This window comes from Osmerus eperlanus, chromosome 4 (genome assembly GCF_963692335.1).
Source record: "Osmerus eperlanus chromosome 4, fOsmEpe2.1, whole genome shotgun sequence".
Taxonomy (NCBI): domain Eukaryota; kingdom Metazoa; phylum Chordata; class Actinopteri; order Osmeriformes; family Osmeridae; genus Osmerus; species Osmerus eperlanus.
The window spans coordinates 16,362,916-16,389,248 of record NC_085021.1 but is presented as its reverse complement, the minus strand read 5'-3'; the positions used below and the strand labels follow the sequence as shown (position 1 = coordinate 16,389,248).

At 40.4% G+C, this 26,333-nt stretch overlaps 4 protein-coding genes across 6 annotated transcripts in view; 3 read left to right on the top strand and 1 right to left on the bottom strand.

Annotated features, from left to right (window-relative positions):
* prdm16 (PR domain containing 16) overlaps nucleotides 1–2,683 on the top strand; it is a 147,157-nt gene extending 144,474 nt beyond the window's left edge. For both annotated transcript variants that reach the window (XM_062459491.1, XM_062459489.1), the window contains one exon: nucleotides 33–2,683. In XM_062459491.1, the coding sequence (XP_062315475.1) occupies nucleotides 33–167 (135 nt within the window). In that variant the 3' untranslated portion in view covers nucleotides 168–2,683. The remainder of the gene's footprint in view (nucleotides 1–32) is intronic.
* A 1,873-nt stretch (nucleotides 2,684–4,556) lies between these two features.
* Nucleotides 4,557–8,961, top strand: tprg1l (tumor protein p63 regulated 1-like). Of its 2 annotated transcripts, none has more exons than XM_062459635.1 (6): nucleotides 4,557–4,956; nucleotides 5,205–5,296; nucleotides 5,582–5,632; nucleotides 6,495–6,620; nucleotides 6,866–7,019; nucleotides 7,178–8,961. In XM_062459635.1, the coding sequence occupies exons 1-6, from the start codon at nucleotides 4,729–4,731 to the stop codon at nucleotides 7,370–7,372; spliced, it is 846 nt and encodes a 281-aa protein (XP_062315619.1). In that variant the 5' UTR covers nucleotides 4,557–4,728; the 3' UTR covers nucleotides 7,373–8,961. The 2 variants fall into 2 exon arrangements, with proteins under 2 accessions (XP_062315619.1, XP_062315618.1); XM_062459634.1 differs by having other exon boundaries at nucleotides 6,495–6,623; nucleotides 6,860–7,019.
* Nucleotides 8,962–9,040: 79 nt separating this feature from the next.
* wrap73 (WD repeat containing, antisense to TP73) lies at nucleotides 9,041–19,571 on the bottom strand. The gene is made up of 13 exons (XM_062459590.1): nucleotides 19,405–19,571; nucleotides 18,619–18,712; nucleotides 18,211–18,363; nucleotides 17,660–17,776; nucleotides 12,439–12,511; nucleotides 11,602–11,705; nucleotides 11,419–11,505; nucleotides 11,171–11,305; nucleotides 10,960–11,037; nucleotides 10,705–10,807; nucleotides 10,460–10,585; nucleotides 9,692–9,883; nucleotides 9,041–9,508 (listed from the first exon to the last, which is right to left on the bottom strand). Exons 2-13 carry the CDS (start codon nucleotides 18,685–18,687, stop codon nucleotides 9,399–9,401), a joined length of 1,347 nt encoding a protein of 448 aa, XP_062315574.1. The 5' UTR covers nucleotides 18,688–18,712; nucleotides 19,405–19,571; the 3' UTR covers nucleotides 9,041–9,398.
* tp73 (tumor protein p73) overlaps nucleotides 17,709–26,333 on the top strand; it is a 24,308-nt gene continuing 15,683 nt past the window's right edge. The window contains exons 1-3 of the mRNA XM_062459532.1: nucleotides 17,709–17,915; nucleotides 23,015–23,110; nucleotides 23,210–23,351. Coding sequence (XP_062315516.1) covers nucleotides 17,884–17,915; nucleotides 23,015–23,110; nucleotides 23,210–23,351 — 270 coding nt within the window. The 5' untranslated portion in view covers nucleotides 17,709–17,883. The remainder of the gene's footprint in view (nucleotides 17,916–23,014; nucleotides 23,111–23,209; nucleotides 23,352–26,333) is intronic.

Here is a 26,333-nt window from a genome sequence, read left to right as displayed (position 1 = left end):
GTAACATTTCTGTTCTGGATTCTCTCTTCTAGGCTTATGCAATGATGCTGTCTCTGTCAGAGAACAACCCTTTGCACGCATCCTCCCAGAACTCTCTGGACGCATGGCTGGGCATGGGGAGCGGTCCGTCAGAGACGAGCAGCTTTCACCCACTCAACCACATCTAGGAGAGAGAGATGGAGGAAAGGAGGCAAGGAGGCGAGGAGCAGGGGACAGTAGTAACACAATGAAGAGAACCAGAGACTGAGAAAAAAAGACAAAGAGGCTGGAAGATGGAAGAGAATTCAACATTACACACTTTTATGCCCGAGAAGACAGGACTTGTGCAGGGGAGCGTGTGTTTGTGTGTATGCGTGTGTGTGTTTGTTTGTGAGATTATGTCTGTGTGTGTGTGACGGGCCTCACAGATTGACAGACTCTCGTAGAGAGCTAGCACTGCCCAGCCCCAGTAGATGTGAAGGACATGAACACACACATCTCAACCAGCTGTGCTGTTCTCCAACTCCAATCTACAAAACCCACTCAGTCACTATGGAGCCCTATGGAAGACATTCACATGGACGGTCAAGTATGAGTGTTTCACCCAGAGACTACTTTCACTACCATGTCTAAATCCACACAGTCTACCACAACAACACCCAGTTAGAAAATATTTGGAATGTGTTTACTGCATGTCCATGGGGTAGTGTTCTTTCAACAGGTGGAAGGAGCAACAATAGCCACATAGTGGGCGTGTACTAGTGAGTCGCATAAACCCCTTGTTATGTCTCATTTCTTCATGCTCTTCATTCCTGTTTCAACTATAACTACACAATAAATTATGTCACAATACAATACATTCTGGGTTTTGTTACGTAGTACCAGACGATGTATATGGCTGATTTTAAATGATAATGTTATAATGATACCCATTTACACAATGTTTGTTGCAGAGGACAAATTCTCAGTTTTAAAAAGTTGTCCAGTTTGATTGAGTTATCGGATGACAAATTAGGTTGGAATGACATTTCTTACTCGGTTGTTCATGCTATTTGTTAATTTTATTTTCCATTTCATGTTTTTTTTTTCCTTTTTTTTCTTTGTTAAAACAGTATTGTTTCTTTTAGGCACTTCTGTGCTAAAATGTTAATATAATTATTTTTAGTGAAGGACCAAATTGTATGATATTGTTGTATGATGTACAAAATAACCTAGACGTTCATAGCAAGAGTGGTATGTGCCAAATAACCCATAGAAAATGTTTTGTTTTCTGACAATCATTTCTTTTTCAAGGGGTTTGCATTGCTGTCATAGTCGTTTTGTTGTTATTACCCTCTTATGTATTTGATTTCAAGAGTGTGTGTATTCATTTATTTATTTTGGTTTTGTCCTAATTGGAGAAGAGTGACAAATGAAAGAAAAAAAAAGTCATTTTATCCCTCTTGTTGCTGAAGGAATGAACATCAAACAAGACATGATTGAGATTCTGAATCTTTGGTTTTGGCTGTGTTTGTGTATAGAGCAGTGTGCCAAAATGGAAACAACCCACAAAATCACCTGTTTAATTTATAGTGACAGTATAGTTCAAGGTAGTTTAAATCATGTTTTGAAATGTTGTGTCTTTTGTAAGGTTTGGTTTGTCTTGCTTCAGTTTAACCATTTCAAGCAGTATGCTTAGTGTTTTGTGTTCAAAATGGTTGAAGTCTTACAGCTGCAATTTTAGGCAGCCTTCCCAATTGTCAGGTGACTTGGCCGCCGGAGCATTGTATTTTTTTTTAAATTACTAATCAAAAGTTTTGTAGGCAAATCTATGTCTTACAACTAAGATAGAGATCTCACTAAATTACTTTAACATCAAAATCCCTTTTGCATCAAATCCTACTGCAGAAGTTATTCTACTTTTAAATGCAAATATTCTTTATCAATTCAAATGCCTAGTGGTATATAGTGTTGACTCAAGACATTTTATCTTAACTCAGAAGCAATGGACAATTCGTCATTTTTTTCATTGTTAGAATGTTTATCTGGGATTTGGCCTTAACTATGGTTGATTCAGATCAGAGAGTGGTTTTAGTATCTGTCAGGGGGTTTAAGACCCAATACTTGAACTGTGAAAGCAGCAACTCAATAGTCCAGTACACCCAGCATCTTTGATAAATACACACAATGTATAGGTCTTACAGAACCCAAGCATTATGACACTCATTAAGACAACTAAGATCAAATCAACCTTTGGCTACATTGCCTGGGTGAGTGTCTATGCTCCTGAAAGACCCAAAACATGTCTGATAATGTGTCCAAGAGCATTGAGAAGTGTATTTATTAAATCTATCTTCTTCAATTTCAGATTTTTGATGATTACCTATCACCTTGTCACCCCATCTTTTTGGGACCATTTCCCAAAATGGATCCTAATGTAGAGATGGCACTTATAATATGAATATTCATGTGATAGTAACCTGCCATGTGTTCTGTAGCCTTGGCTTAGGTGTATTACTACTTTCAGGACAAGACATTATAATGTATGTTCAGGCCAGCACTTAAACACATGGGTCCAAATATCAAACTCTGTATGGTCTCTGAAGCAAGGTGGGAATTTTCAAGACTGCTTTTAGGTGGAATGGTCAACTTACAGTCAAAATGACTTTTGAAAAAAAAAAAAAAAACATTAACTGAAGCACTGTAATTTTCATTTTTGACAGCAGATGGCAGGGTTATGCTAGTCTTGCTGTGTTGTTCCAGGGGTCTCTCTTTTATACTCTACTAAATGGGGACTCACAATTAACACATTGTTTTGCAATACATGATTGTTAACTGCAAAGCCTGGGGTTACTAAATATTTAGGTATACTATGTATGGAGTAATTCATGTCATGTACTACTGTAAAAGTGCGCGCTGTCGGTTGTAGAATATTGGATTCACATTTGAGTAAAATATCCCATTACCAATGTTTCAGAGGATGCTGGCAGAAGTTCACAAACTGATAACTTTAGAACATGGTTGCTGTTCTTTCCCCCAATGTTACATGATAAAGTAAAAAAAAAGAATATGGTTTCTTTTTAACTGTATAGTATTTTAAAAAGAAATATGTTGCATATGTCTGAAAAATTCATTGAAAAAATATGGGTTTAAATGGATGGTGCTCGTTTCGTTTGAACCTGAGTTGTATATCGCCTCTGTTATGTTTATTGAGACAAAAAAAGAAAAAGATATTGTGCATGACGTGTTTAGCAGTCATAATGGTCCATTTGTGAAACGTGTATCTTAAATTTAAAAAATAAATAAAAATAATGAATCCGTAGATGCACTTATTGTACATGTGGTTAGGTTAGTAGATTTGACTTCAAGTCCTTGACTGCCTTACTAATGTATTGGGCAGGTGGTTCTGATATACAGGAAATTTGTGGGAGAGACATAATAAAAAAATTAAAGGATTGTAGAATAATATTGAACAATTCTTAAATTGCAGTTCTTTTGATGCTTGTGATTATTGAAGATGTACTTTAGAGAAATTTCATGGAAAAGATATGATTCTGATGTTAATTCTGTAGAATAGAAATGTATACCAAATGTAATCTTTCCAATGCTATGAAGAATTTATACATGAAATTGATATGCAATAAAACCTGTGTGCTTTTTACATGACATGTCCTTTGGAATTTGTAAAATAATGATGGACCTCATTTACCTTTACTCATAATAATTGTCATTCAATGCTCACATGGTAGCCATGTAATGAAAACACCCAATCCACTTGTCTTATATGACCTAATTACATTTCTTGAGTAAATGGGCACTGACACTTGGAAGAAGAGCACCATCACATGGCTCCACCATCTTGTTGTTAAAAGATTCTACAAAAAAAAGTTTTGTAATTTTATTAATACTGTATTTACTATATATTTTTTCACACATTGTTTACCCTCACTTCCACTTTTTGCAATAGCAATTAGAGAGACAGTATAAGGAAGTTCATTATTAAAATAATACATCTTTGTAGCCTTTATGTTAGGGAAAGCTCAAATGTTTGACCAAAATGTTCAATCACTGGGCTGGATATAGACATTCCCATGCACATTTGCCAGGAATCCTTTTTGAACATCTCCCATATAGCTATGGGTGATCAGGAATGTCTCTATTTTCAGTCATGTCAAAACTGCTAACTCCAGTGTAATAACAATGTAACAACAGTGTAATAACAACATAATAACAGTGTATCAACAGTGTAATAACAGTGTAATCCCAGTATAAGAAGTAGAAAGAACAGATATTTGTGTATAAAAATTAAGGAGTGAAAGAAAGTTATCAGAAAAATTAATTGTGAAGTAAAGTACTAAAAAATATACTTAAGTACAGTAACAAAGTATTTGTACTTTGTTACTTCCCATTTCTGGTTACCATTAACCTATTAATAATTAAATAGTACATTTTCCACAATAGCCAAAACAATAGCAATCAAGATATCGTAGGCTCTATTGCTTGCAATATTGAATCAACATTAGCTATTACCAGAACGGCTCTGGCCATAACAATCTAACAGTTTGTGCCTTTAAGAAAATAAATCGAAGAAGGGGGAAGTGAGGCAGGGGTACTTCCTTATCCACGCCACTATCAAAACATTGTGCGCAATGATCCATCCTAAACGTGCCGACTTTCTCTGAATCTTCATCTTATTTTACAGGATATATCCTGTAAAATACTGTATTAGGACGTCTTTTCTGCTGTGTTTACTACAGGCCACTTTGCACTATGCTTCAGTTGAACGACACAGTGGAGCCGGAGAGTCCGGGTGCTGCAGTTCTGCACCCAGCGGAGACTGAGGATGGGGTCGAGGTTGCCTTCACGCCACCGGGGGCCGGAGGAAGCCTTGGATATGGTTCCTCCGTGGCATGCTGCTCCCCCTTACAAACACTGACGCCTTTTCATGTTCATAACCCCACAATGCAAGCGAAAGTGAAGGACTATTTCGTCTTTAGGGTAAGTGTTCGTCCCCAACGTTGCCAATATTATCATACGTTATAATAAGCCAGTAAGAACGCTTATTTAGCTTATCTAGCTAGCTTGCGGCTTGAGACGATGTGCACCAGCTGCAATCACGACATTTTATGGGAGAACCACTTGTCTTATATAGTGTGTAGTTATTAGTTGTTTTGGATCACACAATTATTAGTTGATTACTCAAATGATATATGCTGCAACAACCTACCAGCTTTTTTATATTGCAGCCTGGTACCATTGAACAGGCAGTGAGTGACATCCGGACAGTGGCGCTGCCTTCAGAAGATGGAGAGGTATTGAGCGTGTGGCTTCTGACGGAGTGAGTCACAGACTAGTCGCTGTCATCTTCTTACTTGATCTCATTGTTGCACCCTAAAAGCGCTCTAGTTTAAGATCGTGTACCTCGTAGATGGTTCGTGTTTACATTATGCACTCTTGTGACTTTTCTGACAGCAGATGGCACAAGATTAAGCTCTTTTATTTTCATTTTTAGCGCTTGCCTAAATAAAGTTGGAAAAGTAAAAAAAATTATTTGTGATAATATTTGCTTAACTACATTGCATACAATATCCTCAACAAAAATGTTGGTCATTGTTTCTTTTAGAGTAGATCATTGGAACAATGAAAAGGAGAGGCTGGTTCTCATAACTGACAGGTAAGCCTTGACCCGATGTTAGTTTCCTCAAGGATCACAATGACTCTTGCTCAGAGACTTGTTGCTCTTGTGGTTAGTGGTAACTGATTTAAAATTGTTTGTACTCGCTGTGATATATTGTTTTTTATTATTGTTGCTTGTCTTTTTTTCCACAGGTACACTTGCACTTATAGCAGTTCATATTGTTTAATTGTAACTTGTTTAACTACATGCTCTTATGGTTCTTCCCTTTGGGCACTTACTTTGGTTGTTCACAATGTGTGCTTCATGTTTTGGCTACTCGCAATGTTTTGTGGCTATCTCGTTGTTATGATCAGTGACCTATGCACTTTGTAAAGCTCTCTCTTGGAAGTCGCTTTGGATAAAAGCGTCTGCTAAATGAATAAATGTAAATGTAAGCGTGAATTTGTACTACTATTAGAATCCAACGTTTAAAGTAGAACAGGGCCTTTGTGTCCTATTAGCATGCACATCCACCACTGTAGCTTTAATAAATGTTGTCAAGTACAAGAATGCACTCTAGAGATTGCTCATAGTTATCCACCCACTTAAGGCTGGCCATGGCTAAATAACAACCTGTTGTATAAAACACAGCCTTTTTGTAGGTTGTGTTTTTTTTAAGTTTAAAAGTTATGACATCAGTTTACATTTACATTTAGTCATTTAGCAGACACTCTTATCCAGAGCGACTTACAGTAAGTACAGGGACATTCCCCCGAGGCAAGTAGGGTGAAGTGCCTTGCCCAAGGACACAACATCAGTTGGCATGACCGGGAATCGAACTGGCAACCTTCGGATTACTAACCCGATTCCCTCACCGCTCAGCCACCTGACTCCGTTCTGCTGGGTTCTCACTCTGCAGGTCGCTGTTGGTGTGCAAGTATGACTTCATCAACCTGGTGTGTCAGCAGGTCATAAGGATCTCCCTCAATGCTGTAGACACCATTTCAGTGGGAGAGTTTGAGTTCCCGCCCAAATCCCTCAACAAGTAAGGCCCTGATAAATAATCTGGTGGTGGTTAACGCCCTTCTTAAAGCATCAATATGAATGACCCTAAAGTAGATTCGCTATGTATGTGTGTGGAGGTGAGTTTGTTGCATCTAATGAACATGCCTGAGAAACCTAACCTTTACAAGATTACGGCAAGCAGACTTGAACAGTAGCATGGGACTTGCATGTTGCCTTCACAACAAAGTGAGCCTTACCGTCCTGTAAATGTTCCTGGTTCCACAGGAGAGAGGGCTATGGGATTCGTGTCCAGTGGGACAAGCGTCCACGTCCCTCATTCATGAACCGCTGGAACCCCTGGTCCACAGACATGCCCTACTGTACCTTCACTGAGCACCCCATGGCCCATGCTGATGAGAAGGTGGCCTCTCTCTGCCAGGTACACACTTCTGATCATAGGGCCATAGAGTGTTTGGATAACCCAGATACTTTGTTTCTACGAACACAGAGCTTAAATTGTACTGTCGCATATGATTACCAAGAACAATAAAGTGCGATGTATTGTTGTTAATGGAACAAGGCTCTCCTTTATTCCAGTTGGATAACTTCCGGACCCAGCTGGTACAAGCAGTGAAGAAGGCCCACAAGGAGTTCCCCATCCCTGGACGAGCCAATGGCGTCCTGATCCTGGAGAGACCCCTCCTTATTGAGACCTACCTGGGCATCATGTCCTTTATCAACAACGAGGCCAAGCTGGGCTACTCGATGACTCGGGGAAAGATTGGCTTTTAACAACATTCAGGGAGCTCTTTCTTCACTGCAGTATGAGGCTCATTGTGTGTGTTGCTCTCGTGTGATGCCCATTACCCCTCTTTGCTCCTTATGCTAGTGTCAAACCGTATTAGAGAGTGGTTGGGTCAGCCTGGCACCTTTGCGTAAAAGTGTCACACACCACTGTCAAGTCATGTCCGCTGGTCTGTCTCCACTCTGCATAGTGAATTATTTTCATATGTTTTCCCATGATGTTGGTTCTAGGCAGGGGGTACTGTGATGGTCACTTTCAGTATTTGTGTGCTTGGGAAAGTGAGTGCACAGCGTTATGCACTTCTTGCCATACTGAATGCTAAATGGACAACGCTTACTTGACTGATGCTTCTAGGTTGATCAGTGAGTGAGCGGGTACCTAGGTTATTACAATACATCTAGGATCAGGTCTGTTTCTGCAGGAGTCAGGAGGGAAACTTGCTAAAGGGGTCATTTAAAACTGCTTAATTTCTCATAGAACCAAGCGGGTGGTTTTAGAACTTTTGCCTGCATACGGGCACTGATGTCTTGGCAGATTTGTATGTGACAATACGATTTGACTGTGTGAATAGGCCGATATTGTTTTCTGCATGAAAAAGTCCCAAATATTTTTGGTGTAATATACAGAGAAGATTCTGAGTTGTGACGTCAAGTAATGCTTACATTTTGCCGGTTGCTTTTAACACAATCATAAAACAATATAGTCAGCCCTCTGAATTGAATGCAGTCTATCTGCTGCTATCAAACAAATGTTCCAGAGCCGTTTCTGTTAGGTTCTGCTATGATAGGGTGGCGCTTATGATTAAGAAGTGAGATTGGGTTCACGCTTACACATTTAACATTACAATGACAAGTATATTCAGGGTAAGCTTGACCTTTGACACGGAATACACTTTTGAATTTATGATGGAAAAAAATGAAGGCATAAGGAAGGGGTGTACAAGCCTGATAGGCCGATCTAACCCATCTATCTGTTTACAAGAGTTGCATCTGGATTATGAAGTTTGAAACTGTGATGTGCCACCTGCTTCAACAGTACTGTATGCTGTTTGTGCTACCAAAGGTGAAAGGATATCACGCTTAACCTCTTAATTACGTTGTCTGTTAAAAGGCCTTTTTAATGATCTTAACTTGTTCTGCATGTTTTAAATATTGAGGTTGCATGAAATCTCTTTCTCAACAAAATTTGGGACTGGTAACAATTATTTACTAGTTCCTTGCCTATATTGTAACAGTGACTATGCACATCTGAATAACATTTGATAAAAGAATAGCCAGAAAATATTTACGCCTGTGTTTTCAGTCTTGAGTCACTTTAAAGAGCTACTGTAAAATGTGTCAATGCTTTTGGTTTTTGACATTTATCTGTATGGAGTATCCACTTAACTATTATTCCTCAAAAGTTTGCTAAAAGAAAAAAAAAGTGCAATTCTAAACTATTTTTGTTTTGGTTTCTTTTCTTAATGGCTTGATCAAGGTCAATGTTCATTTTTAGACTACAGATTGACAAAATGAAGTTTCATTCTGCACAATATCGTAAATTGCTATTTAAACACATTAAAACATCTTGATAGGGAGCCTTCTGAGTTTGGCTGGTTGTTTGTCGTCAACACAGAACGCAGAAGTCGTCTCCAGAAAAGAACACAGTAGGCTGTCAGTCCTAAAATGAATAGTCACAGCAATGTTTATTTAGAAAAATATGGATTCTATCTCTAGACTTACATATTTACAAGGTAACGCCAAAATACTTTTAAATGTAAAATATATAATTTCTAACATTGAAACCATACTGAAAAATGTAATCAGTGATTTAATGAGCTTCTTGACATACTAGTCTAATCTACAGTTTGTTCTGGTCCTCACAGTGAACAATAATTGGATTTTAGCTGTAGCAGGAGATAAACGAAACAGTACACAAACAGTACAGTGTTTTGGTAGCCAGCAGAAGACTGACGTTCAGATTTGGGTACATCTTCAAGTGCTAATGCTCCTGCTCTGGTCCCGTGTGTGTGTATCACTTGTCCTCGTCTGTCTCCATGTAGCACACACACAGGTTATCTTTTCCCAGGAGGATTAAGGAGTCGCCACTGCAGTGCCAACTTAAAGACTGAACCTGGAAACCACCTGTTAACCAAACCAAGATAGACAGGCTGAGTTGAATATCTACAATTGCTGAGCCACACGCTAGGAACTGCACACGACATATAGAAAGATTTTCACTCTTACCTAATGGCACGGCAATCATAATTTACTCCTAGATAACTGACCAGGTTACAAAACCAGCTTGGTATAATAACAATGAGTTACCTTCAGCTGGTACTTGTACAGAGACACACCCTGCAGGGGACCAGAGGTAGAGCTTGGCGTTGCCAGTGCAGAGCACCAGTCGGGGGCGGCAGGGGTCCCACTGGAAACAGCGCACTGCTGACGTCTGTTCCAGTACAGCGAGGAGACTCAGCTTCTGCATGTCCCATATCCAGACCACACTGGCCATGCTGTCTACAGAGGTAGGGCACACACATAATAATAAACAGAAATTGTTTTTGAAATAGATGTTATCCAAGCATATTCAATGCCAAAGAAAGCACAGCCCATACTGCCATCTTTAGAAATCACACTAGTAAAAGAAAAAAAATGTGCGCTATGTGACTGGCCTGCAAATCCCTGGGATCAACAGTGAGTCTGTGGTATTTTCTCTAACACATGCCAAGGGACACTTGGCACCCAGCTAAACTGAAAATGTTTCAGAATGTACTTTCCTTTTTAATACAACTTTTGTCAGAGTATCCTGGACTGACCTAATCTTGTCGTTTTGAAAAACCAAGCTGGTGCGTGGCCATGTTGACATTTAGACCAAGGTTCATTGAGAAGAGAATGTAATAAAGATCTGTTAAGATTCCCACAAACGTCCCTGTACCAGACACTGACTTAACATTTATGGACAAAGGTATTGGGACACCTACACATTACACCTACAGGAGCTTTTATGAAATCCCATTCTAAATCCATAGGCAATAATACTGCCATACATTCTTACAGCAGATTTCCTCAAATGTATTCAAGTTGAACCTGTACCATTCTTGGTTGCTAGGTAGCGGTTGTCTGAGCTGAAAGCCATGGATGAGATCCCTATTTTAGGATTAGCCCGGTCAGGGTCCGGTTTGACCACTGGGATCTGGACCGGCAGTGGAAAAATCTCATCTGTGACAGGGAGGGAGAGAAGGAGTTCATAAGAAGCATATGGATACAAACATCCAGAGGTCTTTACATTAAACTGACTTAAACCCCTGGATCCAGGAAACAAACATGTTGTGGCTTACATTTGCTCTGGGTGTTGAAAAGGGTGCTTCCTACAGTGATATGTTGGATGGAAATGTCCTCATTCCCAACCACTGGCCTCCTCTCTACTTCCTTATAAACCACCTGACAACAAAACAAGTCAAAAGTCATTTTCTCATTTGTGCATGGAGCAACACTGAAATGTTAGCCTATTTGTCAGCAAAGTGAATATGGTGACTCAAGTTTACTTTTCTCCAACTAGGGTTTCACTACAGTAGGGTACACAGAGTACTCACAGCTTTTGTGTTGTTGATGCTGGCAGGGTGATCAAATTCTGTGATTTTCTTCCAGGTGATGTGATTCAGTATGCGTACCTTTGCAGATATGACCAAAATCACTGTTAAACTTCACATCAATGGTCAAGTTGCTCATCTTAAATTCTTCATGTTTGATATTATGTCAAAGAAATCTGAATATCGATTCTTCAACTTGAACAGGTGGTCTGACCTTCTCGTCATAGCTTCCAATGGCCAGGAACTGGCTGCTGGGGCTCCAGGTCAAAGTCTTGATGCCCAGTGACCACTCATACGCACTGTAGGTGGACAGAAGGCGACCGTCCAACGAATACAGCAACACCTTATACTAAAGAAACACACGTGAGACACAAAGGCATTCAAACAGCAAATCCTGAGGTTAAGATATGCTGCAGTCTTCCTGGTTCACAACCCCCTCCAGGATCTGTAGAGAAAGCTTACCTCGAGACAGCTGTCCCACACAGCCAACACACAGCCATTAGGAGACCACTCCACCCCTGCCAGATCCTGGGTCTCCGTCTCAAAGTGCTGTAACAGACAGTCAATTACATTTTGGTCAGGAAAAACGTCAACTTTCAGCTCGGACCACTTCCCTTCATGAGTCACACGTCCTCTATAACCCACCCTGAGTAGGTGCCAGTCATCACACACAAACACGCTGATGTAGTCTTTACAGTCACGGCGCTCCGCAAGGGCCATATAACAGCCGTCCCTACTGAAGTCCATCTCTGGAATGGAAAGACAAATGGATGGTAAAAACAAACAATAAATACATCAAAAATAAACAGCTAGAGGGGGTCAATTGTAGTCTTTCAGTGTTCGACTAACTTTCTTTTTATTCAGTTTTGAAAACCACAAGAAGTACGGCACTGCTTGGGCCTCCTGAGTATTCAATGCCGAAATTACCACAATGGTCTCAAAATGAACTTCAAAACAAGGCATCAGGTTGTTTCATTCTTCTCAGTCAGCAGACACAGATCTTGGGTTCTGACCTAAGACAATTTTCCATCATCATGTGATAAACAATGTTTGAACTGCTCTTATAACCTTGCTGTGAAGACAACAATGATCTAGGACAGGCCGAACCCAATGTCAATATCAGCCAACCGTAGGCCTATCAACTCATTATTTATAATGTCCAATGATGTTTAGGTCAAACAGGGGCAAGTGTTATATCTGATCTGCTGGCGAGTGACTGGGGAGCCAAAGACAATCATTTCACCACTTGATGACAGGTAGGTTATGACCAGCATGCACCATTTACTGAAGAGAGACACAGCTGTCAACCCAATAGCCATAGTTTGGCTGACAATCCAGGGACGGCCCTAAGGTCAAAGGACAGAGTTGGACATGATTCACTATCCTCTGTGTCAGATGGCACGGCACTCACCCCAGGTCCTCTTGCTGTTACCAACACACTTGCATACGTGCACACACAAAATAAACACATCTCAAACTCACCCTTCTGACATGCCTTTGGGTACTTGATGTAAGACACAGCTTTGGTGCTCAGGGACCAGACGGTAACTCTCAGCTGTTGTGGAAGGGAAGAAAAAACAACTGTAACTCATCCCTGAGTGAAAGTACAGGACTGTATGCCAAGCAGCGAGCACAGGACATAAATACATCAAAGACTGGCATAGCAAACAGTCTTTGATCTCTGATCAGTTTTTAATACCCATGATGCTTCACGGGGCACTGGGACAGTGTGATAACAACTGCATCCTCTCTTGAACGGAACCGCCTCTCCTCTCCCTGTCCTGGGGGACACAGGCTCCTGGTCAGGGTAGGGCTCTGTAAGGGGAGTACTAATGCGATGAGTGTCAACCTCCGGGACTAGGCGCCAACAGCGGCCTATTAATAAGAGCTCAATCAGCCGGCCAACTAATGAGGCCGCTGAGAGCTCCTCAAGGCCTTCCGCTGGTGCATCAGCTCAGGTTCATCCAGCCACCCACGGGCCCTTCGCTCTGAACAAGGCCCCAGCACCCGATCGTAAGGAGGTTAATGTCTGAGAGGAGACAATCATGATGGATGAGAGGTTGTTGTGTAAAGCACTAATTTGACCAATCACTAGTAATGCCAGGCAAGGGCATTTTGTATGTGTGTGTGGGGTGTCATTATACCTCCAGAGGGAATGAATCCATGAGGAAGATAAGAAATGAACACTCCTTTTACCGATTTAATGACTTAGAAATAAGGATCTCTACTTGTAGTATGATCATTTTACAATTTAAAAAGCTAGTAGCTCAAATTAGTTAACGTAATGTTGGAAAGTTGGCCAGCCGGGCCTTCAGCTGGGCTTCAGATCCACAGCAAGTGTACATTTCCAGTAAGTCAAGTCCCCCATGTACTTCACCTGAACATGTTTCCAACTGAACGCATAGCATGACAGGCAGCAGGCAGTCCAACATCTGACCAAGGAACATAACCTACATCTTGCCCTTCAGGAAACAAAGAGCACAAACTGTTGAACAACACTGAGGACATGAGAAGGAACCACATGGCTCCATTTCACACTACTTTGCAGCTCTTGCCAAGAACCACATGGTTTGCATTGCAGTATGTACTGTAAAACCAAATCACTTGAACCACTTGTAACAAGGGCGTGTGTTGAATGGTTTAAGTGTCCTAAATGGACCGACAGCTTCCCAAAGTCAATAAGAATAATTTAGATCTAGATACCAAAACCTCTATTCAACAGCAAGCCTGTTAAACCCTCTTGAAAAAGGTCCAACACAGTAGTTATTGTAAGCGATCCAAATAACAACACAGACCACCACAACCATGTTCACTGCATTAAATGTGAGGCCTTCATATCTTCTTTTACAACCTAGTAAGCCAATATAATGTGCGTGCATACAGTGTTCCCAACCCCGTCTTATCATGCTATGAATGTTAAGGCTATGAAAATACTGAACTAAACTGGTCTTGACTGTTGGCCAGGACAGTTGCATGGCTTCATACACAAGAAATTGGGTTTAACAGAGACGTGACAAATCTAAGGGATGAACATCTTCTAAGTGTTAACTGTAATTGAGACTATCAGCCACTGTGTGGCTTTGAAAGATTGTGGCTTGTGGTGTGCAATGGCAAAACCACACTAGCCGAACACATCACAATAGAAAGAGACTTCATAAAAATGATAAAACTATCTATTAACCGACAGTATATTACCATGGTAAAATGCCTAATTGGGCATTTCAGACTATGTCTGACCTGACATCCATCGTTCACCCGGAGTTTGAACTGTCCACACTCCTGTTGCACCCAGACATCCTGTGGTGAGCCCCATGTAATTGCACCCACTAACACACTTCCTAGACACGACCCCCTATCCACAGCTCCATGGTAACTGGTCAACAGAGCTCAAACACACTTCTTGGATGCCTTGTGCCCACCATATGGGGGAACAGGGCCCCCCAAGTCATATTGTGGGCTAACTTTAAACTGGGTGGAGGGAGCCTTAAGGAAAATAAGTGAGAAATGCTTCTCCATCTTGCTTGGTGGCATGTTAGCATGGGAGCTCTGAAGCTGGTAAAACTACACCTTAGCTGCAACCCCCACAGAAGTGTGAGTAGCAGACAGGGGTTGTCTCTAAAGCCGGCTTGGGGAGACAGGATGTTTCAAGAGTGCACTAAACAGCTGCTGTTTATTTATCAGAAAACAAGAACTGTCAAAAGTGGCCTACAACTGTCAAAAGTGGCCAACTGCCAAAAGTGACCTACTATGCTTGACCATCTACAGTCAGGATGTTATCCACAGACAAATCTTGAGAGTTTGAAAAGTCCATGCCTCCTTCCTAAGACAAATGATGCAGGGGAAGTCCCAGAGCGACCCATGGCCTAGAGTTTCATGCTGCTCAAACGATGTGGTTCGTGAGATTAACATGCCACACAATGGAGGAACATTCCCAACACTGGTCACTGAGAAGTTAACAGCTGATAAAAAGGTTCTGGCACTGAATAATCACAACAAAACAGTGTCTCTACGCAAGGTAGTGTTGGTTATGCTGAACCAATGTTTACACGGGCCTATCAGCAAACAAAAAGGACATAAGCATTCCACATCGAAAGCCATATCAAACCAATATAGCCCATTTCTCCTGTTACAGCAATATCATCCTTGCTTGGATATGGGGACAGTGCACCCCAGACACAGTCTGCATGACTGACTTTTTGCTGAGGTCCCGAGGGAGCTTCCTACAGTCACAGTTCTCGACGCCCACTTTCCAACAATGCCAGGCGTTAGTGAGGTCCAGCATCACCAGCCAAGCACGACAACCTGATCCCAACAATGTAAAAACCATTAGAGAGGTATAACATTCAACACTGTCCTTGGGTGGATTTTTTCCACCCTTATTTCATGGTCGCTCAGTTGGTAAGGTGGATTAGCATAGATGTGGCCAGCATAGTGCTAGGCCCAGGGATCAGGAGGGAATTCAAACGTGGACTTTTGTGAATCCAGTTTGAAATACTTTCGAGAGAAGCTAACTAATAAACCTAAATGAAAGCCATACATCCCAATCCGTTTCAAAAGGTCAGAGGAAACACCTCAGAAATGTATGCGTTTTTCAGATAGTGAGTCCACGTCAAGCAAACAGCCTAGTTCAAGACCAATATGTTGTCACAAATGATATGAATCCAACTGTTTCGTAAAGGCTTGAGGACAATATTTATATAGATATACAGCACACTGCATAGCAGCAGTGTCAGTTACACTGATACTGAGGCTCGCTACTCAGTGGGACCTGAGTTGGCTCTCAAACATGAGTTGGCACGGGCCTCTCTGTGGAGATTAATGTAAATCCATCTTGTCGTCTAGCACTGTCAGCTGTGAACTGACAAATTACACCAGTATCAAAACAGTCAGTAGATATTCGGTTCATGGCGGAAGAAAAGCAAACACACACAAACACACTCACACAATCAGTGCACCACACAGGCAGCTGTCCTTAAAACAAGTTAATATAGAAGCCTGTTTATGAGGGATCTGAAACTGAACCCTGACATAGACACCCGTCTGGCACGGCCTTAATGAAATCTTGGGAAGGGTGAAGGTAAGGTCAGCAGGTCCCCTGGTTATTGAACAGGCATCTTCCAAATTTCTGGTAAAACAGCGTGGCAGCCCGAAATGACAAAATTGTCAATTTCTCAATCGGGGCCACATTTCATAATTGGCTAATATTGACAAGCTGCTGAACATTGTCTCATCTCTTTTGAACCAATAGTAAGATCTTTAGTATGTCCTTGAGCATTATTGCATAGAACATTTCCATGCAGTACATCACTTTCTCATTCCCTGCTACAGTAGACTATGCAGACAGATTCCTCCTGTGGAAGGAGACAGACAGGGGGAGCCTTCATTCTATTCCTGTTTTTGTTGAAGATGCAGACACAAAGCAGACATGCCACAGACATTTGCACTCCCTGCTCCGTCCTACAGGCCAGACACAGTTACTCTGTGGGCCTTGACACCTGTCAGTGATTCCTGGAGTCAGATTCAAGACAGTAAGGGCCTGCTGTGGCATGGTGCCCAAGTCGTAATCCACACAGGCGGGTACTGGTCACACATACATCAACCGGATACCTACTTACTGACAAATATGCCCACAACAAGCAAGACGGCTGCCCTTTGAATGACAGGAAGTAGTGTTCAGCTGTATAGCAAATATACTCATTGCACCTCTAACTAGGTGTTATGGCAGCATAACACCTTTTTGCATATTTTATTAGCATACTGCATCACAAAAAATAAGACCTAGGCCTAGCCTTCACACACACACCATACAAGACTGAATTAAATGCCAATGTCAAAGTGAATTTTGTATTTTATTTTGTGAATATTATAGATAGGGATGCACCTAAATGAAAACAATGTTTGGGTATAATTGTATTAATATGAGACTTTTTAATCGGCACTGTACCCCCCCTCTTGACATTTCTTCTGAACCAACACTGCATATGAAAATTTGATCAAAAAACTTTGAAGTATTTCCACACCGCTGAAATGATTGCCCTTGTTTTAAATATTTATGTAAAATCACCTGAGATGAAAAAGGACAGTCTAATGGGTGTGCATTATGTAAGGATAATTCACGGATTGTTTGAGCTTAGTAAGTCACATGACAAATATTAAAACAATATAAAAATGTGAGATGAAAATAGACAAACCATGGGTGTCCTACATGTGTCATTGTTACTGGGCTAGCTAGAACCAGTTTTGAAAGTTTTAGGAGTAATGGATAAAGAGCTATTGACATACTTACAACTTGTAACTTTGTTGGTCCCTAACTGCCTAACTGTTCCCTGTTAGCGAACGTAAGGAAAACTATTGTGGACTATCTGTAGAATATCCAACCTGAACTAACTTGACTTCGGTCCTGTGATAATGACTACATTGAACGAGGGAAATCTGAATCTTTTTTTTTCTCTTTTGGCCTAAAACTCAATTTTCAGCTGACATTTTTGCCAGCGGAAATGTTGGTGCATCCCTAATTATAGAAAACTAAAAGGCAGTACTATGGTACTGGGCTGGACACATTTGGCTGGTGGGAGTTGAGGAAGGCTCTGGTGTCTGGCTATTTTCAGGTCTCCTTCCTTGTGGGCCAGCAACAGTTGACACCAGACAGACATACATACAGTTATAAAACACACACACACACACTTGGTGACTCCACACTTACATGGAACTCTGTGGTGTTGAGAATGTGACGTCCATCTGGGCTCCAGCGTGAGGAGACTAGACCGATTGAGCCCTCGTCAATCTTACAGTGCCAGTCCGGCTGCTCCAGAGACCACACCTGAAGATAGCGAGACAGAAGAGAGAAGGGGAAGAACACCAGACTTGATAACTGCCCTGGGCACAACATCAATCACTGCTAACTGCAACAAAACAGAATTAGGCAACATGAAGGACTGGCGCTGGTTACCTCTACAAAGGTAAGGTGCCTGTAGAGACAAGGGTTTGTAGTGTAATGGATTTCAAGACACACTTTAAAGTAACATGCTATTCCACTTTCATTTAAAAACTTGTTTAAAGCTCATGGTAAACAACAGTAGAACAAAAATCTCAGAAGATGAAAATCCATGTCCAAAACGATTTAGCTTGTGACAAACTGAGCAAGCCAATAGTACAATCACTGTGCAATACATGTCATTATGTTTTCAACAATTCAGCCACTTGATTATTAACTAAAAGACATGAACAACTCAACTGTAATTAATTAACACATACCTGTACCAGTCCCCTCTTGTACATGGCACAGAGAATGAAAAGAGAGTCAGAGGACCACTCCATGTGGACAATCTGATCAAGGCAGGTGTAAAGGTGAAGGATCTGTAATGTGTTTACATCTCGGACAACCAATCTGTACTGCACACAGGTGGCCTATTGGAATACAGTGAAGAGTCAGGCAGGCACAAGAACAAACTGGACCTATCAGACAGATACTGTAAGATTAAAGATATTCAGAGATATGTAATGTATTCATAGACTGCATGGAGATGCGTAGACTAGGCTATACCGTTTGTCCCCTGTCTGCATGGATGCAAATGTGAATGTAAGTATAGCCTATTCAATATTACACATGAAAATAAGTATTTATTGGCACTGGGTTTACTTATGAGACATCTTGTGACTCACCAAGTAGTTTCCATCTGGTGAAACTCTGCACAGTTGGTTAGATTGTTTGAAAACCTCTGAGAAATTCATATTGGAAGCACCAACTGCACAATCACTGTAATAAAGAAAATATAAAATATACACAAATGACAGGATTAAGACTACCAACAAATCAGGTTTATCTAAAAACAAGATATCATGCTGCTGTGGCCACTGAACTGGCCCTTGAAAATTATATCTGCGGGTACAAACTGGCCGTTGGCTTTGCTTTGTGAATCCATTACTGCCTACAATATCAGCTTCCCTGACAACGGCGCTTACGGCGATTCTTTTGTGTAAGTTGTAGTTTAACAATGTGAACACGTGGTGGCGTCAACTGGCCATTAATGAATAAACTAAAAACGGAAAGCAGTTTGAATAAGAATATGCTATAATGTAATATTAAGCGAACTTAACCTTGGTTACATTTCAATTGCACGTGACATATTGTACGATGCCTAACCTCACACATTGGAGCAACAGATTGTTCGATTCACCTGTTACAGTACCCAGCCAACGTTAGTTATCTAGCTAGTTGAAACCGCTAGCAACTAGCTCTAACTACTGCTAAATATAAATACATCCAAACTAAATAGGAAGTTGAACGTTACTAGTACAATTAGACGCTCTGAAAGTCTATACACTAAAATGTTCCACTTCCAGATAGCTAGCTTTATTGCCTTGTGTGGAACGGTTAGGCTAGCTAGTCTAGCTGACTGTACTTGGAGTTACAAGCAGATAGTTTACTATTGATCCTCATTTAATTACCTTAGTGTAACAGTCTGTCATTCAAAGACGATGCAATGTGCTCCACTGTCAGCAATACGAAGACACTCTTCGGAAAACTTTCGTTCTCACATGCTATTGACTTAGCTGGTAGCCAGAATGGATATTTTGTTGGCATGGACAGATGAGGTAGACCGCCATCCAATCAGTATCTGCATACAAGTTGCTGGGAAATGTAGTTCAATATTCCTTTGCGATAACGTAAGGCAGGCTCAATGTGGTTTTATAAGTGTCAGGCTAGTATAAAATAGTAGGCTTATATAGATTTATTTAACTTATCATATTTGAGAACCAATGTATTAATGGAGAGTAGTCTACTAATTGTTATTCAATAATGTTGGTTTATTAAGTTGCTAAATGGTTTAGCACAAAGGGCAGGAATATCTCGTAATATATTTCGGAGAAAAAACTATTCTCAGATCAAATTTTCGAATAGATCCTACACTGTCAAGATAGATAGCTATTCGCTTCCATCAGCCCCCCAGTGAGTTGGAAGAAATGTTTCCCGCTTGTGTGCGCCCAGACCGCGGCTAACGCCTCCTCCTGTCACCCTTGCTTCCCCCAACCCAACCTTTTATCTCAACACAATCTCTCTAAAGGTAGCTAGTGCACTACCCTGGAATAAAACGAAAAGTTTTTCAATCCATTATCATCTGGTGATTTTCCTCAAAAGGTAAATAATGAGTCGATGACGTCCTTTCTAACCTGAATATTATTTTATAAAGTAGCCACCTGATTTGTATTGGATGGACATAATTGTTTACAGGAATACTTGAAGGATTGGGTTCTGATTTGGAACGATTTCAATCTGGATTACGATTATTTTGGTTGGTAAGTACTATTTTACTTCATATCTTTACCTATCGGAGTATGAGAGAACAATTGAAACAGGCTAGATTTAGGCTGCCTAAATATGTTATGAACAGCAATTAATTCAGTTCTACAGGCCCATCTGGCAAATATTGTTCTTCATGATGGCAAAAATTGAGGCTTTGTTAAATATGTTTAGCCTAATTTGACAAATTGTTAACAATACTTAGCCTATTATCTCTCCTGTGACTACCCAATGAAAATAAAAATTAAGAAAATAATTGCTGCAATTCTGAAAAAAACTCAAATTTAGCTCGATAATATTTTGTAAATAAGGAGTCTAATGATTTAAAATGAGTTCTTTTCTGAAGAACCGACTGGTTCTCTTTGAATTCTGCTCTATTCTCTAGTCTTGTCAGTAATCTAATAAATCAATTCTCAACTCCAAATTGTCTGGTACAGGTCAGAGTACAGTGATAGTTGCAAGAAAATGTTTTGCAATGTCTCATAACAATTGATTATTGGTCAATAATATGCCTTTAAAAGGGAACTAACTGTAACTAACTGTAGGCTAATCATAATAATAGATTTGACTATTAATAGCAATACAATGGAAATGTTATTATCACACTGCAACCTACTGTTGTTATTTTAAAAGTCAGTTTGTATAAATATTTGCATAGCAAATAGGCAAATGAAAAGTAGAGCTATAGCATATTCTCATATAACCTATAGATATGCAGAAAATATCGTCTGATTGTTCTAAAAATTGCAGGTGCACTGCACTGAAGTGTTTACCCATGATTTACATCATTTACATGTCAAAGTTCCTAAATCAATTTTCATTTTAGACATATGCAGTGGACTTTGCAAAATGAAATTAATTTAGATATTCGCTCAACACGGGACGATTCTAATCTCAAGGGAAACTGATGACCCGCGGGAATTGTGTGTAGTTGTCATGGGTGTTGCTACCCGAGCGTGGAAATAGGTGAATAAAAATCAGTAGCTATACCAACAAGCAATAAGCAATATGTTAAGATGATTTTATATAGGCTATGGGTTAAGGCCCACTTATTCCCCTTCGCCTATGACACTATGTATAGCATGTGATAAACTTGAGTTATTTTGGTGCATTATTTCAATGCTGATTAGCTGATTGCAGGATTTTGTCTTACACTGGTGTGCTAGGATAATAGAAATAGCCTACATTTAATTTGACATTTAAAAATGATCCGAATGAAATCATTAGGGCCTAACTATTCATTAGGGCCTAACTAACTAAACAGTTTTCTATTATTTTTTATTTTCTCATGCCGTTTAAGCCTATGCATGGTACACTAGGCTAATGATGATATGCCTACCCGTGAACAGAAATATTCAGGTTGTCCTTGGGTTTAAAGCTGTGACAATGTGAGTAGACTTTCCATGATTGGCTGAAACAAGGCTGATAGGCTATATCATTTTTGCGCATAGAATGCACGACCACCACCACCCACCATAAGGTTGTAGGCCAACTGTAACCTAGTTATAGGCTCATTATGTTCTCGAGGCGGCAGCTATCACAAGCGAAGCGGGAACCATAATATGGTCGCATCAGGTTCACCTGCTCTTTCGCTAACGCATGACATTTGAAGTTGATGTGTTATTAAGAAGAAACGTCGTCTTGTATTTCGAAACATCAGCACATCTACTTTCCAACTCTGCAAACCCACGAACCTTTGCCACAGTTTTCTTTTCATACCTACAATGGTGTTGCTAAGGAGATGTGACGCTTCATAGTGCGCAATGGTACATAACAAGCTTAGTGGCAGGACGCACTGTCCGATGACAGAGGACTTTTTGTTCTATGAGTTGAAGACGGTATTGAAAAGCCTGAAATCTTTGTAGGAACATATTGCGGTAAAACGTTGTCTCGTGGTCTTTTATTTATCAACTCATCATTTCGCTGTTTGTTTTGCAATTTGGTGTCCAACGGCAGGCCTAATGGTAAACAGATTCTGTAAAAAAACAAACAATACTTGCTGATGACGCTGCAAAAATGCTAACATTTTTAGTTGGTCTTACAGTACAAAACATAAAACAAGTCTTGTATTACTGCGTAAAAGTTAGACTTTTGTTTTATTCATTGTGGTTTTGATGTGTTCAACTAGGCCTAATCACTTGTATAGTTGTCGCTTATAGCCTATCTTTCGTTTGCTCCCCTGATATGTGATTATTGTAAAAAAATATATATAACGAACTATAAGGATACATTTTTGTCTGGCAGTGCTCGGGGGAAGGAATGCGTCTCATTTCAGCCATAATGCCACAAGAGGGAGGTGCACAGTCAAACAAAAATAATTAAGCCTACTGGCGTGTTTAGCTTTCCTACCAAGTGATTCGCAGCCCACACCAAGTGTGTAATAGAGACTGGAACCATATCCCTGTAAAAGGAAAGATAGTTTGAGGTAGTATGTTTGCCACGTGGCTTGCACATCCCTCTTGGGGTGAGAGGATGATGAGGAGGATAGGGCAGGTCCAGGCACGCCCAGGCCCATGACACTCCTGTGCCAGCTCACTGCGCCCATACCCGGTGTGATCACACCTGGAAGTCAAAGTGTGTGTGTGCACTATTGATAATGTTGATAACCCTCTGTGCAATCCAACCCAGACAAAGACAAAGATGAATACAAAATTACGATATAGAAGAAAAAAAAAGGGGGGGGGGGTGGAAAAATAGAAAATGTCAGATAACTAAATCCTGCATAATTAAGTATTTATAAATGTGTGTGTTTCACAGAGTGATCTACCCTTCGGTGGATTACCCTTCTGTTAAGATGTCCCAGTCAACCACTGCTGACGAGGGAAGCTCATTTGAGCACCTGTGGAGCAGCTTGTGAGTTTTGTCCTTCTCTTTACCTCGGTGGGTGATGGAGGCTTTCTGAAAGTTGGTGCTTGATCAGATTATAAAGTATCGTTGTTGACCCCTGTACAGGGAACCAGACAGCACCTACTTTGAACTCCCCCCTGGTAGTCACCCAGGGGACCGCTCGGCCCCCTCCACAAGTCTGCCCAACAACCGCTCGGAGGTCTGCATGGACGTCTACCATATGAGGGACATGAACGACAATGTCATGGTAGGAATACAACTCACTTTTATTGTCCAGTTGTCTGTCAAATTTATTCTATTTGTATTTAATTCAATGCCATCTTTAAAAACCCTTTACATTAATACTCATTATTTCATTCATATGTAATTATTGCAAATTATTGTAATTTAGAACATAGGCATGTTCAACAAAGATTAATTGGCCAGGAAGTGTCCATGGTTCTTCCATCCCTGGTTAGACACAGCTCTGTGTTCCCTCCAGAGTAGTAGAGATTCCTTCCTGGTTTCCCTCTCCTCCGTAGACTTTTCCCTCCCTGGCTGCTGGGAGGTGAGTGGTCTGGGATTAGGGGGAGGTTAACACTTTAATTAGAGACCAACCCAAAATCCCAGAACACACATCACCTGCTGCTCCACCATCTGTAGAACGGGTGGAGAAGAAGTGTGTGTATGTATGTGTGTGTGTGAGAGAGAGAGAGAGAGAGAGAGAGAGAGAGAGAGAGAGAGAGAGAGAGAGAGAGAGAGAGAGAGAGAGAGAGAGAGAGAGAGAGAGAGAGAGAGAGAAATTGTAATCCGATGCAGTTCTACAGATCTACTTAAAGTTTGCCATGGAGTGAAGAACTAGTAATATTAATATACAATCATTGAATTCAATTAAAACAAGGGATTGTTAACGTATGTCTGCAATTGTGTCTGCTTTGATAACTTAATTAAGGACTACAGTTGCTGTTTGTTCATTATATTTTCAATAAAATCTGAAAATATGTTATCTGTCCAATCTAGAAGTCAATGTAACTCAAATTAAATGCAGACTTTACCAATCCCCCTCTGATCTTTAAAATTGGTACAGTCCAATATATCATCGGGCAAGCCTGGGCCTGCCTTGCTGGTTAATGAATAGTCATGAGAAAAAAAGGGAGGTCCAAGATTTGTTGTTAGATGCAGGACTAGTTGACAGGGCCCAGTCAGGGGCTGAAACTAGTGGAAGAGAATCAGACTTTTTCAAACCCATCTATCACATCTATCCACTGGGAGGACCATATGGAGCTGAAACCTTGACCGTGCATGCGGTCTAGAATAATGAACAAACTGACCAAACATCACTACTAGTCAGCTCCTAGTCTAATGACTGCCGGATGAGGCGAGCACCTCTGGCAGCCTCTCCCTCCCTGCAGGACACCTAAGATGCTGTACATTAGTGACCCCACACAGCACTTCAGCACGGTAGGTGGACGTTACCTTTGACAAGTAACTCATAATCATTTACCTTTTAATTAAATACAGATGTTGTTTGTGGTGCATTTCTGTATGGGAAGTTCAGGTTTTGTTGTGTCAACTGTTTGCAATAATGACATGCTTAGTTAGAACAGGTGGATTGGCTTTTGGCTCTTAGAAAAATGGATTTGTTTGTGATTGGCTGGATGGAAAATGTAGTAAGAGGTCGGCAAAAGGTCAAGTCCAAATGCAATTTTTTTGTGCATACTGTAGACCTTGATAGATTGTCCTTCAATTAAATGTAATTGTATTGTATTTCTCAAATATGAATTATATTGCCTTTCTTTTGTGGTGTAAAAACAAAATGACACTATTAACAACTTTTGGGGAATATACTTCCATGTTCTTAAAAAAGGATAGTATTCTGATTTATTTTTATTATTATTGCTCTATTCATACATAGTGACAATTCCAACCTGTTGATTTCCTCTTAACAAGTGTTTGCCAATTTATAATTATTTGAATTCTGATTGGCACTGATGAATGATACCATGGGTTTTCATGTTATTTATGGTCATACAAGGCAACTGGAATAGTTGTGTAGGTATTTGTGAATGATTGAATATGCAAATTCCTCTGAAAGTAATTGAATATCAATCTATAGCATTTAGCCTATAAAGGGAACATCTGTACCGATGAGGTATATGGTCCTCTTTAAAAACAAGGAATGGTGTAAACACGCCCATGCACTCATGCACATACTGGAGGCACAAAGTTTGATGCAGTCTCACATTCTCCCAACAGAGGGCAGTGTTCTGGTATTTCTTCCATTTCGTCAATTTCCCTCCTCAGTGATTGCTAACTCGTACTCCGAGACTATGCCAACTCCACAAAGATACTTTTTAAGATATGTTGTGTACAGCACCATTGTTAGCTAACCACATAGTAGCCTATACGTCGTCTTATACCAGTCCCAGATGCTGTTGTAGAAAAGGTAACATATAGCCTAGTGCCCTAGTCTCTCCAGGAGTTCACCTCTTTGGTGCCTTATTCATTGTGATAAGTGAGGGTTGTTGTGGCCGGTTTCATTTAGAAAGTTGATTGGTAGATGCCCGGTAGCAGCCAAAGGGGACGTTAGCTATTGTTGAGGTGTGAAGCTCATATGCTTTAACACATGCACACACTCACAATACCATGCACACACACACACACACACACCTGCACACACACAGTGGCAGTGGGGATTTTTGTTCTGTTTCAACTTGTTACAGCACAAGCTGAGACTTTAAGTCCGAACACACCTGTAGCGCGGGTGGGGGTGCTGCAGTGGAAACCCCCTGAGCGTCGCCTAGCCATTAGACTTTTAGACTTTTCACTGCTTTTATGAATACCAAATCTCATATACTATTTAGCCTCAACAGTTGCATTTTTGAAAAAATTATGGTTGTTATTGTATATGGGTAATTCATACTCTGTTGTTACTGAGCTGCTATCAGACATGAAATAAATACTATTAACTATCAGTAAATTACACATTTTAATTCAGAAACCTGCTCATAGAAGTTTTGTATTCTGGTGGTGTGAAAGTTTCACTATTGACTTACTGGATGAAAGGAAAATTTAGAGGTAGTGTTGACTCTCACACACATAATTAATAATAATATGGAATAGAAATGTAGAATGAAAATAGAATATGTAGCTCTAGATCTTGGGCTTTCTCCGTTTCGTGAGATTTGTAAAATGAAAACAAACTAACTAGTTTTGTCTTTTAGTATTAGTATTACAAAATAGTTAGTTA